Below are 18,159 nucleotides of genomic sequence, written 5' to 3'. Positions count from 1 at the left end.
CTAAAACGGCTACCAGGGCCTCGTAGCATGCGCTACCGTAGTTTTCTAATCCCTCGTTGTTATGGCACTGTACAAGGAGTTGGAACTTGATGTGGTATCGTGAGTATAACAAATTGATTTTACAATGTTTTCCTCTCCATTTCATATATGCAAAGTATTTAATCACACATATATTTATTTAAAAGTCATATTAAAAATGAAAAACCATTAAATGATTGTAATGATAGGAAAGCCATATGGGGGACATTTTAAGCCTAAAACAATCAAAACCCCGTATTTCTCACGTTATCCCCAGAGGAAATACATTTATATATAGTTATTAAATCATGGCATACCCATTCACATTATTTTATCATATACCCTTTGCTCACTCTCTCCCTATAAATATGCATACATATAGTATATTGTTGTCTTCTTTGGCATGTGTATAGCATTATATTACACGTGAACAAGCATTTGGCCATGGTCTGAAAGTCTCTTTAAGTTCTGCAGGGTTGCAAATCAATAAATTCTTAATTACTTTCAAGAAAATTTGAAGCAAATTAATGGCATTATTTTCTTCACTTTTAGTTGTTTTAATCATTCTTTGCTCATCACCTTCAGTCTTACCTTCTCCAACCGGTTTCTCTCTCTCTCTCTCTCTCTATATATATATATATATCCCTTTGATCTGTAACTGATGTTACATGTGTTATTGCAGATGGTCCGCTATACGATTATACGGCTTACACTCAGGTAACTAATTGATTCTCTGATGAAACTACTGCATTATATCATGTTATTTGGATATTACTATATTATCTTGTGTAGTACAATTTACCATATCACGGGCTAGATCTTCATTCAAATTATATGTTAAAAGAAAACAAAACTCAAAATTAATAATATTGTGCCTCGTGACCTATTCTTTTTCCTGGTGCATGAACAGAAGTGTGATGCCTTACTTTTGGAAATAGCAAAAATGACAAAAATATAGAATTATTTTGGAATAGTTTATGTGTTTTTAGGATTCGAGTAACTATGATCGGCGTTTTTTAGAAGTTATTGTATTTTTAGACAGTTCGCTTGTCACCTAAGCAAATTTGCACGCTCGCTTAGATGTCAAGTGAACCCTACATAGTTTGGGATGGGTTATTTGATGAAAAACTTTATGGGGTTCGTTTGTCTGACATCAATGAACTCCATATATAAAAATTTGTACGAACTGGCGTGAGTTTAAAAAGTTCTTAAAAATTTGTTAGAACTTAATTATATAAACTCTTTACGCATTTTAATTTTGTTTTTGTTGTCTTTCAACTTGTTAATTAAAACAGTGTAAAGCTGAACCCGAAGATCCACTTTACAATGGAGGGATCCTCAAAAATGAAGTCGCAACGATGAAATTAATCGTTGAAGTTGATGGAACAACAAGCTCATGGCCTGCTTTTGTGTTATCACATCTCACTCCCTCCACATTCTACTGTTTTTCTGGTTAAGTTTTCCAGCATAATCTTTTATTTGTATCATATTATTTTCTTGATTTTTAATTTTGTTCATCTCGGAATACTAATTGTAGCTTGGATCAAAATCAGCGGCTCAAATTCTTCGTTGATTACCGCAAGGCTAATGTCGGAAAATTCACCACGCTACTGTGTGGGAACAGTTGTCGCGCGTCACGATTGTTGGTCATTCATCAAGGGTGGATTTTACATGGATTCAGAATCAAATCCATCCTTACTCTATTTTCAGGTTTGATATACAAAAAAATTATATATTGAAATATTTAGTTTTTTATTTTATTGACATGCATTAATGTATGGTATAGAACTCCGACGACAGGGAAATTAGCATAACAATTTCTAGTGCATCATTACAAGCTTTTACTAAAGAGCAATGGTCGTTTCAACAACAATATAAGATAAGCACAGTAAGTACATTTAAGGCATTTAATTACAAATGATGTTTTTTGTTGAATATATCATTGGCTGATTATATAGGAACGAAAACGTGCCGTAACGATTCATGTGTCGGATAAACAAGGTGAAAGCTTACAAGGGGCCGCGGTTCGTGTGGAGCAAGTTGCAAAAGATTTCCCATTCGGGTCGGCTATAAACAACAATATCATTGGGAATGTACCATATCAGGTATGTTTTACAACACAATATGAGGTTGATGCATACCAAAAGAAATATAAATTAGGAAAAATTTTAAAGTTTATGATATTTTATTTAATGCTTTAAACGTTACTTGTAATCTCTTAATTTGTAAGAATTCTAAATTTTACAGTTGTCAAATTTTAAATAACATAAACCTTGAAATAAACATGGAAGTGAAATAAATGGATAATTAATAAATTAATAAATAATTGTTACACATTTTACACTAAAAATGGAAACAATTGTAACAACCAAAAATTGTGAAAATTTTCGTGTCCGATTGCTGGGTTATGAAATTTGCTAAATGTTCTCGCTCATTAAGACCTTTTTTCGTTGGCTATGCCTTGTAGCTCCACTCCTAGCCCAAGTTATGTGTTTTAGCCCTTTTTATCATTTTCATCTGCCTAGCCGGTTCAACATTATCGTGTTCATTCTTAGATCAGCTTCGTAGCAGTATGGTTAAATGTTTTATTTTTCTGTTGTAGAAATGGTTCGTGGAGCATTTTAACGCAGCAGTGTTTGAAAACGAGCTTAAATGGGCTGCAACCGAGCCAAAACAAGGGGAGTTCAACTACACATTAGCCAATCAAATGCTGGATTTTGTTCGAGCAAACCAGATTGTGGCTAGAGGTCATAACATATTCTGGGAGGACCCGAAATACATCCCATCATGGGTGCTAAACCTCACTAGTGCCGAGCTAGAGTTAGCTGTAAAACAAAGGATCACGAGCCTGATGACCGAGTACAAAAACGAATTCGTCCATTGGGACGTTAGCAACGAGTATCTTCACTTCAGCTTCTACGAGGACAAACTGGGGAAAATGCCACTTACGAATTCTTCAAGGCTGCACATGAGGCCGACCCTTTATCGACTCTTTTCATGAACGATTTTAATGTCGTTGAGAGCTGTAGGGATGTTAAGTCTACCGTGGACAGTTACATTTCAAAAATTAAGGATTTGAGGAGATATGGAGTGTATATGGACGGTATTGGATTGGAGTCTCATTTTAGTGTGCCAAACCTTCCTCTAATGCGAGCAATTATCGACAAATTTGCAACTTTACAGCTTCCAATTTGGCTTACGGAGGTTGATATCTCGAGTAACTTCGATCAAGATCAACAGGTTAGTATCCTAATCCATTTAATTTAGACATATAGAATACATTAGACGCGCACCAAACAGGTAAGTTTGACACCATGATCAAGTCCTTTAAAAATACATGTTTATTAATATTGTTCTAAAATTTTTCGAGTCTCTTGTGTAGGCAATTTATTTGGAAGAGGTTCTCAGAGAAGGCTTCTCTCATCCTTCAGTGAATGGAATAATGTTATGGTCTGCCTTGAACAAGAAAGGAAAGTGTTATCAAATGTGTCTAACTGACACCAATTTTAAAAATCTTCCAGCCGGTGATATTGTCGACAAACTTATAAACGAATGGCAAACCGGGGTTATCAAGAGCCAAACCGACGAACATGGAGCTTTTAGCTTTTACGGGTACTTAGGTGAATACACTGTCACGGCTAGTATTGGGGGGAAAACAAGAAGCTCGACGTTTTCGGTTAGTAGAAGTGATGAAACAAGACATTTTAGTATTCAAATCTGAATTGCTTGGAGGTAAACAAGTAATCTGCAATTCTTTAATTAATGTTGTATTGTTTAATTGGACAATAAGAAGCATATATTTATAGATTCACAATGGACAAAATTGTCTATCAAAGTATTGTTATGAAGGGACCATGATACAATTATCATTTATAAAGGCGCATTTGTTAATTAGAGACTTAGAGTAACTAACTAGGTAATTACAAACTCGTCGCGTTGCGTTGGCTCAGCCACATGAATTTAGTCGGTATCAGTTAAGTTCGTTACCACACCGGCACTAAAACAAAAAAATATATATGTAAACTCCCAAAACATTATTCACACTCGTACATCTTACGATCAAAGCTACACGAATTCGGAAGGTATCGATTAGATATTTACGGTACCGACACTAAACCCAAAAGATAGATTAGTAAACGCCCAGCACAGTAATTACACTCATATAACTTACGATACAAAAAAAATAACATATTTATAATGACGTTTATTTGGTCGGAAAATCGACGCAAATTCTGCATTATATATGTTTAGGTAAACCCCAAACCATGTGAGTAGCCCCGCCCCTGACCAGGGCATGTTAAGTTTTCGATTTACAAATTAAATTCTTTTGTAAATTCATATGTACTTCTTCAATTCATTGGGTCGACTTTCAATTAATATTTTTGGATGTGGGCCGTGGCATGGAAGGTTTTGTGGCAATGATCATGCCTTTAGTCTAATGTATAATTAGATAATCAAGTTAAATAAAAAACATGAAACCATATAATGAAATAAATCTCAACATTCTTTCAGTTGAGGAGTTGATATTAGAAGCCAAACATTACAAGAATAACAAGGTGAAAAAGTACATTCAACATTTCAACTATGGCTTAAGCTATGGAGTTATAATTAGAGTTACTCTATTTTTGTATCATTTAGAAATTCAAATAGAAAAAGAGTTTATGCATGAAATAAAACAAGCATTACTCATCTTAAAAATGAAAATTATTATACATAAAAAATAATATTAAATCCGGTAATATATAATGTACACGAATAAGTAAGTAATCACCCGAAATTTCTCCCTAATCTACACAACAAACTACACTGGGACCTAAGAACACGTTCAAAACCACAGCCGACCTTCATTCATATTTCATTGTCTCCCAAACCCTCTTGTCAAGTAGTTTCACAGTTTATAGGATCGGTCGACTGCTCATTAATCAGGTAATATATATTCAACTCCATTAACTAGTTTGTTTCTTATAAGCATCATGTCGAGATATTGTATTCGTTTGATCTTTCATTGAAATTTATTCATTCAAATTTATAATTGTTTTCCTTAAGGATTCAATATGAATAATAGGTATAATTTATGAATAAAGTATTACTCAGGAGCTTAAATTTATAAATTTTGAAAAGATCAGAGGTCTTAATCTATTTGCCTGACTTGTTGCCTTCCAAAACTTGCTTTGTGACTGTAAAGATCATATGTCGTGTTCTCCAGTTTCATTTAACGAGGGAAAATAAAGGAGGAAAAACTGTATTCTTACAATTTTTTTATGAAATGAAAATGGAGAGAAATATATTAAAAATTTATGTTTATTTCTTTCCAAATTGAAGAGATTTGGAAGGACGGGATTTCTAACGCGTAAAATCTTTACTTTTCTTTTTATTTCCTTCAAACTCAGGAACACGATAATTAAATCTTTCCCTTCCAATTTCTTGCAGTCATATTGAAAACTAGTTTATGTACGTTTGTTGTTAGCTGGATTTTGCAATGACTTTGGATAAGAGTTGGACTAAAATCATGAATAAGGTCAATCCCACGTTCATGAAAGGAGCTCTCGCTTTTGCAGAAAGAGGTAAAGCATACACCGATAGTGATGGTCGAATGCATTGTCCATGTAGAAAATGTGTGAATGCAAGAAAACATGCTCCCTTAGTTGTTGCTACTCATATCATACATAATGGTTTTGAAAAAACATACAATGTATGGATATATCACGGTGAACATTTGCCGGGTTATGAAACAGACGAAACAAACGGTGAATGTGAAGAAAGTGAAAATGCAATAAATGACACCATTGATGAAAGTTTTACTGTGGGAGACAAAATCAAAGGTGAAAAATGATTATTTAGCGAATCAACGTTATTTTTAGGTTTTGATTGTTTCAGTAGTTATTTTTTTCAATATTATGAGTTATAATTACAAAACTTTAATTCTTGATTTGTTTGTGGTTTTTTAACACTTTTTTTATTTGTCATCCATAGGATTTGAACCATCATTACTTGAAAAATAAAGTCGTATCCAACACCTTGATACCATTAGTTCAGAGACCCTTTATAAGACCTATGTTATCTCAGAAATTCATTAGTTTTGAAATCAATAAAGGAAAAAACACACACACATGACACCTTGTGTTAAGTGTTTGTGTTTTGCTTATCAATTGAATGTTGCATTTTTATTATATGACTCGAATCAACCCGACTTGACCCCTAAAGTAGAAGGATACAAACGGGGTATTGTCAGGAATCGGGCATGAACCGGTTCCGAGTATAATCGGATATTAGACTGAGTTTTTTTCGGGTTGGATCAAGTCGTGTTTTGACCGGGAAAAGGTGGAACGGGGTCCGTGTCGAGTCCGGTGAGAAACCCAAAATCAGGCCGGGTACGAGTTGGAACCGGTCCGGGTCGGGTCCAGAACTGAGTATTCTGTGCACCTCTACCCTAAAGTTTGACGTAGGATTTTTAATAATTTCAAGCATCAAAAATAATATGAACGTCATATAAAAAATTAAAAATTTTCTAACTTTGCAAATTAAGTGGCAACGACTATTGATGATTTTTTTCATTTTGTTATTTGAGTAATTTGTTCATATACATTTGGGATTATTGGACAGCAGGTGGGTAGGTGCTACAATATGAACTTAATTTGAACAAAAAAAAAACATTAATTCAAATCATAAATACAATAAATAGAGTAATAAAGGTTCCATATGGTGGAGTTCTCTTGTCAAGTAAAGAAACTACAATTGAATACTAAAATGGGTGGTTTCATCTCCTTTGGAGATGAAAAATGTCGAATTATAAGTCCTATTTCCAAAGTCAACATTGACCATATACTCACCCAAGAACCCATCAAAACTAAAAGTCCCATCTTCATCACTTTGACCAATGACCACCCCCGTTGACCATTCTTTCAACAATAATTTGTGCACAACATCTCCAGCAGGTAGGTTTTTAAAATTGGGATCTGTTAGACACATTTGGTAGCAACCTTCTGGATCCATTGCTGTCCATAGCATTATCCCATTTACTGATGGGTGTGAGTACACTTCTCTCAACACTACCTCCAAATACTTACCCTATCCACAACACACAGAAAAAGTCAACATGTTTTATGTCTAAATATTAATCAATGAAAGTCAAAATAATTTTCATTTTCTTTTTTTCACTAGTAAAAACAAATTTCCTAAAAAAAGGGTTCTTTTGAACAAGCAACAAATAAGTGGGTTTTCTGGTTTGACATAAAAAATCCGAGTTAGACGTCACCTAAGATAGCGACTTCACTTTGCAGAATCTAGTAACGTTAAAATTCTAGAATTTTGTCTTTTGTTGTTAGAAGTCATTATCAAAAATGAAAAATTCTCACCTTGCAAGCTAGCGTCTTCAACAACAAAACGACAAAAAGGTTAAAGAATTATCTGATAAAGTCAGATTTGCGTACTCCAAGAATCTAAAGTCGCTATCTTAGATAAAGAATAATCCAAATTTAAAGCCAACCAAAATAACCGCCCACTTGTTATCATGCCTTTTGATAATAATTCATACAAAGCAACACTAATGTGATATGGTTCTTTGTTTAATAGTTGTATAAAATGTAAGATAACTTTGTCCCTTACTTGAGTATCTTTATCAAGGGTGTTGCTAATATCAACCTCTGTAAGCCAAATAGGAAGTTGCAATGTAGCAAGTTGGTCCAATACACCTCTAATTAATGGCGGATTCGGGGTTGTAAAATGGCCTTCTAACCCAATACCATCCATGGTAACCCCACCCGCCTCAATCTCCTTCATCCTAGCAACGTATGCACCGACACTCGAGTTCAAATCACCACATGTCTCCACCACATTAAAATCATTCATAAACAACAACGCTAACGGATCAGTTTCATGGGCTAGTTGAAACATTTCCAACGAAGCGTTTTGACCAAGTCGTTGCTCATAAAACTCAAAGTGTAACATCTCATTTGAAACGTCCCAGTGGACGAATTGGTTCTTGTAGTGAGTCATTAGGCTTTGTATTCGTGACTTGACAGCTGAGTACAGCGTGCCACCGGTCAGGTTTTGGACCCACGAAGGGATATATGTAGGGTCCTCCCAGAATATGTTATGCCCTCTAACCGTAATCTGGTTAGCTCTCACAAAATCTAGCATCAAATCAGGTATGGTGTAGTTGACACTCCCTTGTTCGGGCTCAGTATCACACCATTTTAGTTCGTTTTCGAAAACCGCTGCATTGAATCTTTCTAGGAACCATTTCTACAATAGGCAACAACATTGTTGACATTAACTATTTAACTGAGGTTCTATCGCATGTGTAACGGTTATACTTTTTACCTGATATGGTAAGTTTCCCAGAATGGTCTTTGATATAGCTGAACCAAAAAGGAAATCTCTATTAGTTTGCTCGACGACGACTCTAGCTCCTTCAATCATATTTCCATCCACATCGGATACATGAACTGTTACAGCGCGCTTCCTTTCCTATAATTGGAAGCGTAGGTTATTATAACACGTTAAAAATAAATTTCAAATAACTTTATACGTTTTGTAGCTTTGTTGTTACTTTATTAATGGTGTTTTCTTGATCCGCTTGCCATTGTTGATGTGTAAACGGTTGCAAAGAAGCGCTTGCAAGTGTTACATTGATGTTATTCCCATTGGAATCCTGCAAGAATCACGAAAACAAACATGCACATTGTTGATAAATACATAAAATGATTATTATTCCTTTCAGTTTACCGCATTAGATCAAACACAAGTTTACCATAAAATACACAATGCCATGGTCCAAGGGTGAATCGAGTACAAATCCGCCTTTCAGAAACGACCAGCATTCACTTTTTGCTACCACATTTCCTATGCACATTTTTGTGTCATTGTCTAGTGTTAGGCTCGCCTTGATCGTGGTTGCATTAGAGCCGTTTATCTTCACCCAACCTATATTGGATAAAACTAGTGTAAGCTACAAGTTTGTTGGATCAAAGCAATGCTTAAAGTTAAGCATCAAAGCCAACTCAACTGGAGAATGAATAGATTGTGTCGCCCGAAAGATTTGGCAACATGAATGAAGAAGAAACGGATTGATTTTGATTAGTAATAATCCCACCATTGTAAAGTGGGTCTTCGGGCTCATTTTTGCACTAACAAAAACGATATGAGATCAATCAAGAACTCAAAACGGATGCCAAAACATTTGGTTCGAAACTTACCTCTATGTAGCCAGAATAATCGTAAGACGGCCCGTCTACAAAATTAAGAACAAAACAATCGACAATGTGTTAGTTTGCGCTACGAATAAGTAAAAAGGATTGAAAATAGAGTTGTTGATCATATTGTCCTATGAGTACCTTCGGTTGCTGAAGCAGATGCTATGACGAGAAACAAAACAAACATTGTCAAGAAAACGAGTTGTTGACGTTCCATTATGTCTTCTTGAACTCAAATCGATACGGTTTCGAAATGAGAGATGATGAAGGTACGTATAAGTATGGCCTGTGAACGACCACAAAACCTGAAACAAACAGTTTAAAAATCTTGTAATTTATTAGGAAAACGTCAAAGGTTGTGCTGGTGTTTTGTACTATATTAGTGTTCATAATTGAAAAACATGTTGGAATATAGTTCAGGAGCCGTGTTTATTGGTTTTGGGCGGCTTATTTGCACGCTAATTTAGCTCTTTCTGTCGGTTAAATTTACTACTAACGTTAGATTTCTGAACATTTTCATCAGTCTTTTTTGTTATCTTATGTAAATAGTTTTATGTCACTCAATCTGAAGAAGTCGCAGGAAATAAGAAAACGACAACAGAAAATACAAATTCATTAGTTATCTGTACGTTTATAAGTTCATAACATGTGTAATATAATTGTGATATTAAGGGTGTGTTTGGGATTCCTTATTTAAGTTGAAAAGGCCTTTTGTGATAAGTTAAAAAGGACTTATGACTTTCTAAGAATGAGTTTTCAAAAAAGTATTTGGATTAACTTAAAAGTCAATAAGTTAATAAGTTGTTTTTTAAAAAGTTTTTGGTTTAACTTATTGATGTAAGGGTGTAATGGTTAAAGAGAGATGTGTGGAATGAAAGGGTGGAATGGAAATTTCAAACCTATAAGTTGATAAGTTACCAAATCTCAACTTATTGAAAACCCTTTTTTTAGCCTTGTTGATAAGAAGAAAAATAAAAGTCCTTATGTATTCCCAAACACTTTATAAACATAAAAAGGACTTATTAAACTTTCATAAGTTGTAAGGAGGGGAAAATAAGGAATCCCAAACACACCCTAAAGCATCTACATTTTAACCTCTTTACCCTAGAATTCAAATCCTTCCACTTTGAACTGATTTGTGTATCATGCAATTAGCAGTGATAGATCCAAGATTTTTTTCAGGTGGGACACTAATTTTAGATGTTTCAATTTCATAGAGTCAGATATAAAAAATTCTGGGTCGGTTTGAGGTTCGGGAAAAGTTCATTACGTAATAAAAATACGATAAAATAACAAAAGATACACCGTCATTAGAAATTAAAAAACACATAATATCAATACAATAGTCTTTACGAATTAAAAAAAATACTTATAGTTGTACCCTACGAGTCTTCATCTTTTGAAATCGTTGCACTACTTCTTCAACCGAAACTTGTTGGAGGAATTCCCTTTTAATGTAACAAATGCAAGAATCGTTCATGTATTCATCACCCATCCTATTACGCAAATCCGTCCAAAATTTGCCATTTACGACCTGCATGTACGTACATTCATCACAATGCCAAGGCCACTTCATCATTGCTCTAAGTTCGTATACTTCTATTACCGTGTAGCATTCAGGCGTTGGCCGTGTGTATATCAATGTACAATGTGACATTCGTCAATTTTGGGTCCATTTCGTTTTCGTTATTTTATTCGTTTATAAACCGACCCGTTTTTGTAAACCGAAACCCTCGACATAATCAAAATGATTGTTTTTATGTTACGATATTGTTTTACACTTGTTAGGTCTTGAAAACATCCTTTTCGGGCCTTAAAACGCGTTAAAAACACTTAAAACCAACTCCATGGGCCAAACTGTCATTTTTGAAAGTTTAAAAAATATCCCAGCCTCCACCCTGTCGCGCCGCGCGACGGGGGAGCCTCCTACGGTCGCGTAGCGCGAGCAGCATCAGCTGTAGCTACGGGTTTTGTTGTCTTATGCTTTGTTTTGATCCCTTTTTGCATGAAACTTCTTGTGTTTAACACCCATATTTGACCATCAAAATTACCCTATATATACACCCCTTTCCCCTTCATTTTCCCCAGCTACAACTCCAAAAAACTCTCTCAAACATCAAAGATCTAATGTTATTTTCTTAGTGTTCTTGTAGGTTTGACTTCCAAAGTCAAACTGAGTTTAATCTTTCATTCTAATTAGCTATATAGTCTTACTAACAGTTGTTTATGGTTATACAACATATATATAATATACACCCCTTGTTACCTTTGGTAGTTACTTCTCCGGTTCCGATCGGTGAGGTTCCGGACCTTGTAAGGCAAATCTTCATGTAGGACTTACGTGGTCCTTGTTATATATTTTCCGCATCTTACAATCTAACCTTATTATTGCTTACTAATCATGCTTAACTTCTGCTCATTTTAGTTTGTTTGTCACATTTACAAGTTTTGGGTATGTGGAGACCATCTATGAACTCGTTGTGAGATGGAAATCGAACCAAACCGAACTTTTGTATAAAAGACTTGTTGTTGACTTTTTAGTTGTAAATCTTAAGTATTTTCTTTTGTACATTATTATACAATCTATGATATTTGGGCATGTGGAAACCATCAAGGAACGTATTATGAGATGGAAACCGAACCAAAACCGAACTTTTGTTTAAAGACTTTATTGTTAACTTTTGGTTGTAAAACTTAAGTTTTCTTCATTTATATATTATTATACAAGTTCTTGGATATTTGGGCATGTGGAGACCATCGATGAACTATTTGAGAGATGGAAACCGGACCAAACCGAACTATACCGATTCTCACTCGCTTAAGACACACAAGTGTGTTTTTAGCTATCAAGACTCGTATATTTCTTTAAAAATAGTTTACAAACTGATTTTAACTATTCTCTTAAGTACTTAGAAATGTTGGATCCAACCAGGCCCGGCTCCGAGAAGCCAAAAATATTTTTGGGCCGAAGACGAAAATATTTTTGGGCCGAAGACGTAAATGAGTATTTTATTAGCTTTAAACAAATAAATTTTTAAATGGTCATACTTGGTTATAATTTGAGTTGTGTAAAAATGTTTTATATAAAAATAAGCTTAAACATGTTCCAAATGAGACTAGAACCCACAACCTTTTGGTTGGGAGTAACACCTCTTTGCCACTAAGTCAAACTAGTTGTTATGTAATTAGATTTAAACATTAAATATACATCTTGTTACTCATAAAACTACATATAACTTTTTTTTAAATCGGGCCTAACGGGGTGTCGAGCCGGGGCCGTCGACCACCCCGCCCTCCCTAAAGGCCGGTCCTGGATCCAACTTGATCTCATAACAAAGTTCGGACCGATAAAACCGAACACTCGCTTAACGTACGTTGTTGTTCTAAAACAATAGAACTACATACTTGGTTGAGTCTTATTAAGTTTTATTGAGTTATCTCATAACATTTATTATTTTGGAAAGTTGATTTTGGGTTTGACCAATTATCAAGACCCGAACCAAAAACCCGAAACACTCGTTGAAACCCGTTTTAGTATCTTTGTCCCAAAGTAACTTGCATTCTTGAATTTTACCCACCTTATTACTTAACATAGGTTAAGTGAATAATAAGGTTAGATACTTTAACCCGGTTTCGAGCAAACTTACATTTTAAAAGTTATTACGATAAGTTCTTAAATATTTACATTTTAAACATTCAACTTTAAATTGTTTTGTAATTATTTTCATTTAATTTATTTTAAGATTTCTTAGACAACCTTTCATATTCAAGTTTTCCTTTCACCTAGACCTTGCTCGTTCAACCTCATCATTCCGGTTACCCGTCATTTTATTGATCAAGTTTATTACTTGAACATGAGTACTTTCATACACCGTTTTCTATCTTTTATTTTGGGGGTGACATTTCATACTTATTCAACTAAATGTTTTATACTTGAATCTTAAACCACAAACGTTATTGAATACTTTACTTAAATACTTGCTCGGTTTGGTGTTCTATGATTATATGCTTATGTGTTTATCGCTTTTGATTGGTGGAAGTCTATAAATCCTAGACTACTTGGCATCCACTTGTAGCAAGGTGTCGTTAACGTAATGCAATTAACGATAACTATTAAATCCTAGACTATTTGGCATCCCCTTATAGCTATGTGTCGCTAACGTAATTCTATTAGCGATTTTATCCAAATTATTGCTTTTATTTATTGTTCCGTATACTAGTTTTGTGGATCTTTTTATTACTATATACTTATATGCTCAAACTTATGAATTGTTCACCAACCTTTGTGTTGACAAACTTTATTTTATTAAATGTTACAGGTTTGACTTTGGTTGACTCGAGAACTTGACGAAAAACATTATCAAGACTATTAGGATATTAGTAAAACTAACAATATATTTGTTTACTTGTATTCAATTTGTTTGTGTGAACAAAATTTGTTGTTTAATGATTTATGAAATAAATGAGTTGATTAAATATTGTCACTTTAATAGTGTCTTTTGTTTGGGCAATCGGTTGCACCCCGGCATGTTCCTCCGCCTTTGGTTAGGGTGTGACATACAACACCGTCATTAGTAGCCTTCTCTGTCTCGTACCGCCGCACAAGGCGGCTTTGATGGTGGGAGGGTGATCATCTCTAGCCAGATCACCCTATAGGCCCAAATTCTTTTTAATCTTATATATATATTATTACTTTTAAATATATATTCTTAATGTTTAAACTCAATTACACATTTCACTTAACCCTATTTTTATTAAAATAAATATATCACAATCCAAATCATAACCGCTAAGCTTATTTAAAATTTTAATTGTTTAAGCCCAATAAAAAAATCATTTACTAAAAGCCCAATTTTTTTCTTGTCTTCAGCCTAAAAATTTTTTTAACGATTCTCGGGTACTGCCTGCCACCGCACCAGCTTTTCTGCCTCCGGTTGTGCCACCTTTGTCTTCGGTATCACAGTCGAGGGTGCAAAAAGGGTTCTTATACTTCAATTGCCATGTGGCATTCATGTTTTGATCCTTTTTTTCATTTTTTTTTATTTTCAATTATATAAACAATGTACAACACCGGTGGTAGCCACCTTCTCCGTCTCTGGTACAGTCGCACCAACGTTGCAGCCACCATCTCCAGTATCCTAGCAGAGGATGAAAAGGGGTTCACGGAAAAAACAACGCCATCATGGACAATGGGTGAGCGAACACCACCGCCTCTCTATCGCTGGTTAGAGGATTCTACATCGTTGGAAACCTGCAACTAGATGACCAGTTTCGATTTGAGTCGTGGTTTCGGTTTTTACATTTAATTTTTGTTTAGTTTAAGAGTTTAATCCCAATGCGCTTGACTTTCTGGTATAAGCTTTCAGATATTATGAACGTCCTTTCTATAACGCGTGAATTTGCATAAAAGATTTTGCTTTTAAAACGCATAGGTTTACATTGAAGAATTTGTTTTTGAAAAATGTGTGGGGGTGTAAAAAGAAATTTTGTTGTAAAAGACTTTCTAAGTCCTAAAACTTTTCAATAATTTAACGCGTGAAATTTGTTTTTGCTTTTGAACGGTTTAGTACCCGATTAGGGTTGTTACAAATTGTATAAAAAGAAACTAACTATATAATACGCACGAGGAATCCATGATAGGCCTAAAAGATGCTAGACAAATTCAAGAAACGATATTTTATGAATTATCACTTTATTATTAGGACGATATGATTCGTTATATCTTAAAATTCTTTTCACATGCGATAATTGGTGTCCAATATTCTTGTTCCCTTTAGATAATTGGTTAGGGAAAAAAATCCAATATATTGATGTAAATTTTCTGTTAAGCAAATAAAATCCAATTTAACTTAAAAATTGTTTAAACTGAGTAAATAAATATTAAAAAAAAATTGAAAAGAACGCATGCTAAGATTATTAAATAATATTTTACAAACACGAATCTAGAAAAGTGTTACTACAAATTACAACTTTTCCATAAAATAACTAAAGCTAGAAAGACAATATTACCCCACACATACACCTTTCTCACCTTTTAACAAAAGGGTAATATTGTAATTTCACTTCTGGTCACTTCGAAGTGTGTGAGGTATTTTCTCTGCCAAAAAGAAAATTCCCCCATATCTCGCTGTCTTTTGTCAAAAGCAAAAATAATTAAATCCAGAAAAGTACACTTACATCAACTTGTACATAATGCGTAAATAGTTGTACAACACTCTGGATTAATAAATTTTAGCTTTGAACACAAAGCAAGCTCAGCCAAGACAAGATAATTAAAGAAATAGTGACACCAAAAGGCTGAGTCCTTGTTGAACCACCCATGGCTAAACCAGCTAACCATGAACCATTAGCCTCAAGGGCTTCTGTTCCTGACCCTGACCCGGACCCGGTTACCGAACCCGACCCAGTTTCTGAATCTGACCCCAAACCAGTCTCTGATCCGGACCCTGACCCAGAATATGATCCGAATCCGTATCCAGATTCTGTACCTGACCCGGAAACTGACTCATCACTGCCACTAGGGTTAGTGTTAGTGTTACCACCGGTGGTGGTTGCTGGAGGAGACGTGTCCTTTGATGATTTTTGACTGCCAAAACATTAATACACCAATTAAATGTCGCAACAAATAGTTGCTTGTAAAATAAATAATAATAAATTCTCGAATTTCTTTTAGAATTTTAATTTCAGGGTTTTTAAAATTATATAAAATCAAAATAACCTATACGATGTGAGAATAAGATATGCCAAATAAATACATAAATAATACATAAATAATATTAAGTGATGCATTATTATGTTTGAATAAGTGTATGAATAACATGTCACTATTATCTTTGATAATGGATGTCAAGTAAACGTACAAATTATGATGCATAAAGTACTACAAGTGAACCAACCTTGGCATAGAAGGACAAAACGTGACCGTATAGTCTGCACCAGCGCATGTGAACGTGCTGGTTGGATCATCATAAGCGTAGCTATACGATCTAGGACAAAACGACTTAAACATCTCCGAATACACCGACGGTTTACAAGTCGCGGGTGTATTATACGCGCCACTACAACAATACTCCGGACTCCCAAACGCCTCACACGCGCTCTTACAACCCATACCCGACTCCGCCCGCAGCTCACTCGGACACTGCAGGTTCAAGTCATTCACGCACCCGGTAGTCGCACACAAACCCGACCCACCAGAAACCTCCACAATTATAGCAATATTGTACCCGTCAACCAAGCTGACGTCGTAAAAGTCCGACCCGCCGGTGCCAAATGTGAACTCGGCGAGTGTAGCCGGCGGTGCGGCTCCGGCCCCGTTACATTCGACTTGGCCGGAGCCACAGTCAGCGGTTTGGCATGAGCCAGAACCGGATGCGTCGAACTTGCATCCGGTTCTGCCCCAGAACCGGCCGGACCAGCCGGCCGGTGCCTGGAATAGACGGGAGCTCTGCTCTGGAAGCTCGAAACCTGTAGCGTCCAGAGCAGGGCTCCCAGCATTGGCCAGGATACCTGGCCAGACGGTGTAGTCACATTTGTTGACAAATGTGAATGTTGCTCCCAAAACACCTGTAGTGTGTAAATAAACAGCAAATCTTAGACAATGTTATCAATAAAATAATAATAGTAACAATATAGTTGGAAAATGTGAGATGAGTTTACCATTGGAGAGTAATGAGATAGCTACAAAGATGTTGAGAATATGATAGGGGGAGAAAAGAACTAGATCCATGTTTTTTGGATTTGTGTTTTTGTGTTATTATGAGCTTTTATAAAGTCAGTGGTTGTACTGTTGCGGTGATGGTGGGTGGTGGTGGTGGTGGTGGTGGTGGTGGTGGTGGTGGAAGAGAAAAATGGTGAAGTAATGAGAGGTAGCCACCAACCCACAAACGGTCGGAAGGCAAATTGTTTTTGTGGACTAGTGAGGAACATAGAGGATAAAGGGACCCTTTTAACACTACATTGTGTTGGTTAATACCCGTTATTAGTGTTACACATATTTACTTTTTGCTAATTACAAATATATTTTTAGAGCGACACATTTGAGTCTTTTTACCAATAGTGTTCGATCAATTTTTAATCTTTTAAATGAAATAAAAATAAATATAAAAATGAATTAAAACTCCTGAAACCATTTACGATCCTATAGTTTTTTATTTCTCATCATCGTCCCACTCTATCAAGCTATGTTGTTATTTTGATGATTTAGATAAGTTAATCTTGATAAAGTTTTGAACTATTAGAGTTTGAGCTTGAGTCGGTTATTTAAATTCTATTTGTTTAAAGTTATTATGGTTATTGAGTTTATTAGGATAAGTTTAAAAGTGTTGAGTCATAGTTGTATTGGGTTTTTTGAATTTTACTCTCGATATTCATTCCTGAACCACTAGTCGTGCTTCCAAGCCTAAATTCCCGTCCCAATTTTACGATATCCTGACGTTTATTTAAGTGAATGTTCTCCCGATTGCCCACAACTGACCAACAACATAGCTAGCTGTTAAACTTATTAAGGTAATGATTATTGCTTTAGTGAATTATTATCTAAGCTAAGATCTTAGACAAGACTATAGTCAGGCCTTTAAAAGTTTAAACTTTCGTTGTTATTTTTATTCAAAAAGGTTTTGATAAATGAACGTTTCTTCATGGTAAATAAACGTTAATGTCTATTTTTAACAAAAGAAATATGGCAAATCAAACAAAGGACTCGAGGTCCGCCTATGGTGATTGCCTATTAAGTAATGTTTTGAAAATTTGTTATAAATTATAAACGAAGTTAACATTTTTCAACGAGGTTTGAAACCTATGAAAATCAGACCATATAAAGGTCTAAGATTAGATTGTGTAAATACTCATAATACGGAAATAAACCTGTTATGATAGGTTAAAGATAATCAAAGAATCAGAAGGACCGAGATTATCCAAAAGTTTGATAAGGCAAATATGTTCACCC

At 35.1% G+C, this 18,159-nt stretch overlaps 2 protein-coding genes and 1 pseudogene across 3 annotated transcripts; 1 reads left to right on the top strand and 2 right to left on the bottom strand.

Annotated features, from left to right (window-relative positions):
• The first annotated feature begins 228 nt into the window (after positions 1 to 228).
• On the top strand, positions 229 to 3,897 carry LOC143634201 (endo-1,4-beta-xylanase 5-like; annotated as a pseudogene). Its single transcript, XR_013153809.1, has 8 exons — positions 229 to 621; positions 701 to 735; positions 1,314 to 1,470; positions 1,556 to 1,728; positions 1,805 to 1,906; positions 1,977 to 2,123; positions 2,621 to 3,258; positions 3,401 to 3,897. The product of XR_013153809.1 is annotated as an endo-1,4-beta-xylanase 5-like (transcript).
• A 2,796-nt stretch (positions 3,898 to 6,693) lies between these two features.
• Positions 6,694 to 9,478, bottom strand: LOC143631479 (endo-1,4-beta-xylanase 5-like). Its single transcript, XM_077100244.1, has 8 exons — positions 9,354 to 9,478; positions 9,216 to 9,250; positions 9,026 to 9,146; positions 8,771 to 8,943; positions 8,570 to 8,671; positions 8,341 to 8,487; positions 7,624 to 8,262; positions 6,694 to 7,086 (listed from the first exon to the last, which is right to left on the bottom strand). The coding sequence occupies exons 1-8, from the start codon at positions 9,427 to 9,429 to the stop codon at positions 6,748 to 6,750; spliced, it is 1,632 nt and encodes a 543-aa protein (XP_076956359.1). The 5' UTR covers positions 9,430 to 9,478; the 3' UTR covers positions 6,694 to 6,747.
• Positions 9,479 to 15,116: 5,638 nt separating this feature from the next.
• On the bottom strand, positions 15,117 to 17,191 carry LOC143634193 (thaumatin-like protein 1). The gene is made up of 3 exons (XM_077102349.1): positions 16,872 to 17,191; positions 16,109 to 16,778; positions 15,117 to 15,798 (listed from the first exon to the last, which is right to left on the bottom strand). Exons 1-3 carry the CDS (start codon positions 16,939 to 16,941, stop codon positions 15,444 to 15,446), a joined length of 1,095 nt encoding a protein of 364 aa, XP_076958464.1. The 5' UTR covers positions 16,942 to 17,191; the 3' UTR covers positions 15,117 to 15,443.
• Positions 17,192 to 18,159: the final 968 nt, after the last annotated feature.

The sequence above is a fragment of the Bidens hawaiensis genome, unplaced genomic scaffold (genome assembly GCF_021521415.1).
Source record: "Bidens hawaiensis isolate Kalapana, Puna unplaced genomic scaffold, B.hawaiensis_p1.1 tig00000512_1, whole genome shotgun sequence".
NCBI lineage: Eukaryota > Viridiplantae > Streptophyta > Magnoliopsida > Asterales > Asteraceae > Bidens > Bidens hawaiensis.
This window is presented reverse-complemented; position numbering and strand designations above follow the sequence as displayed.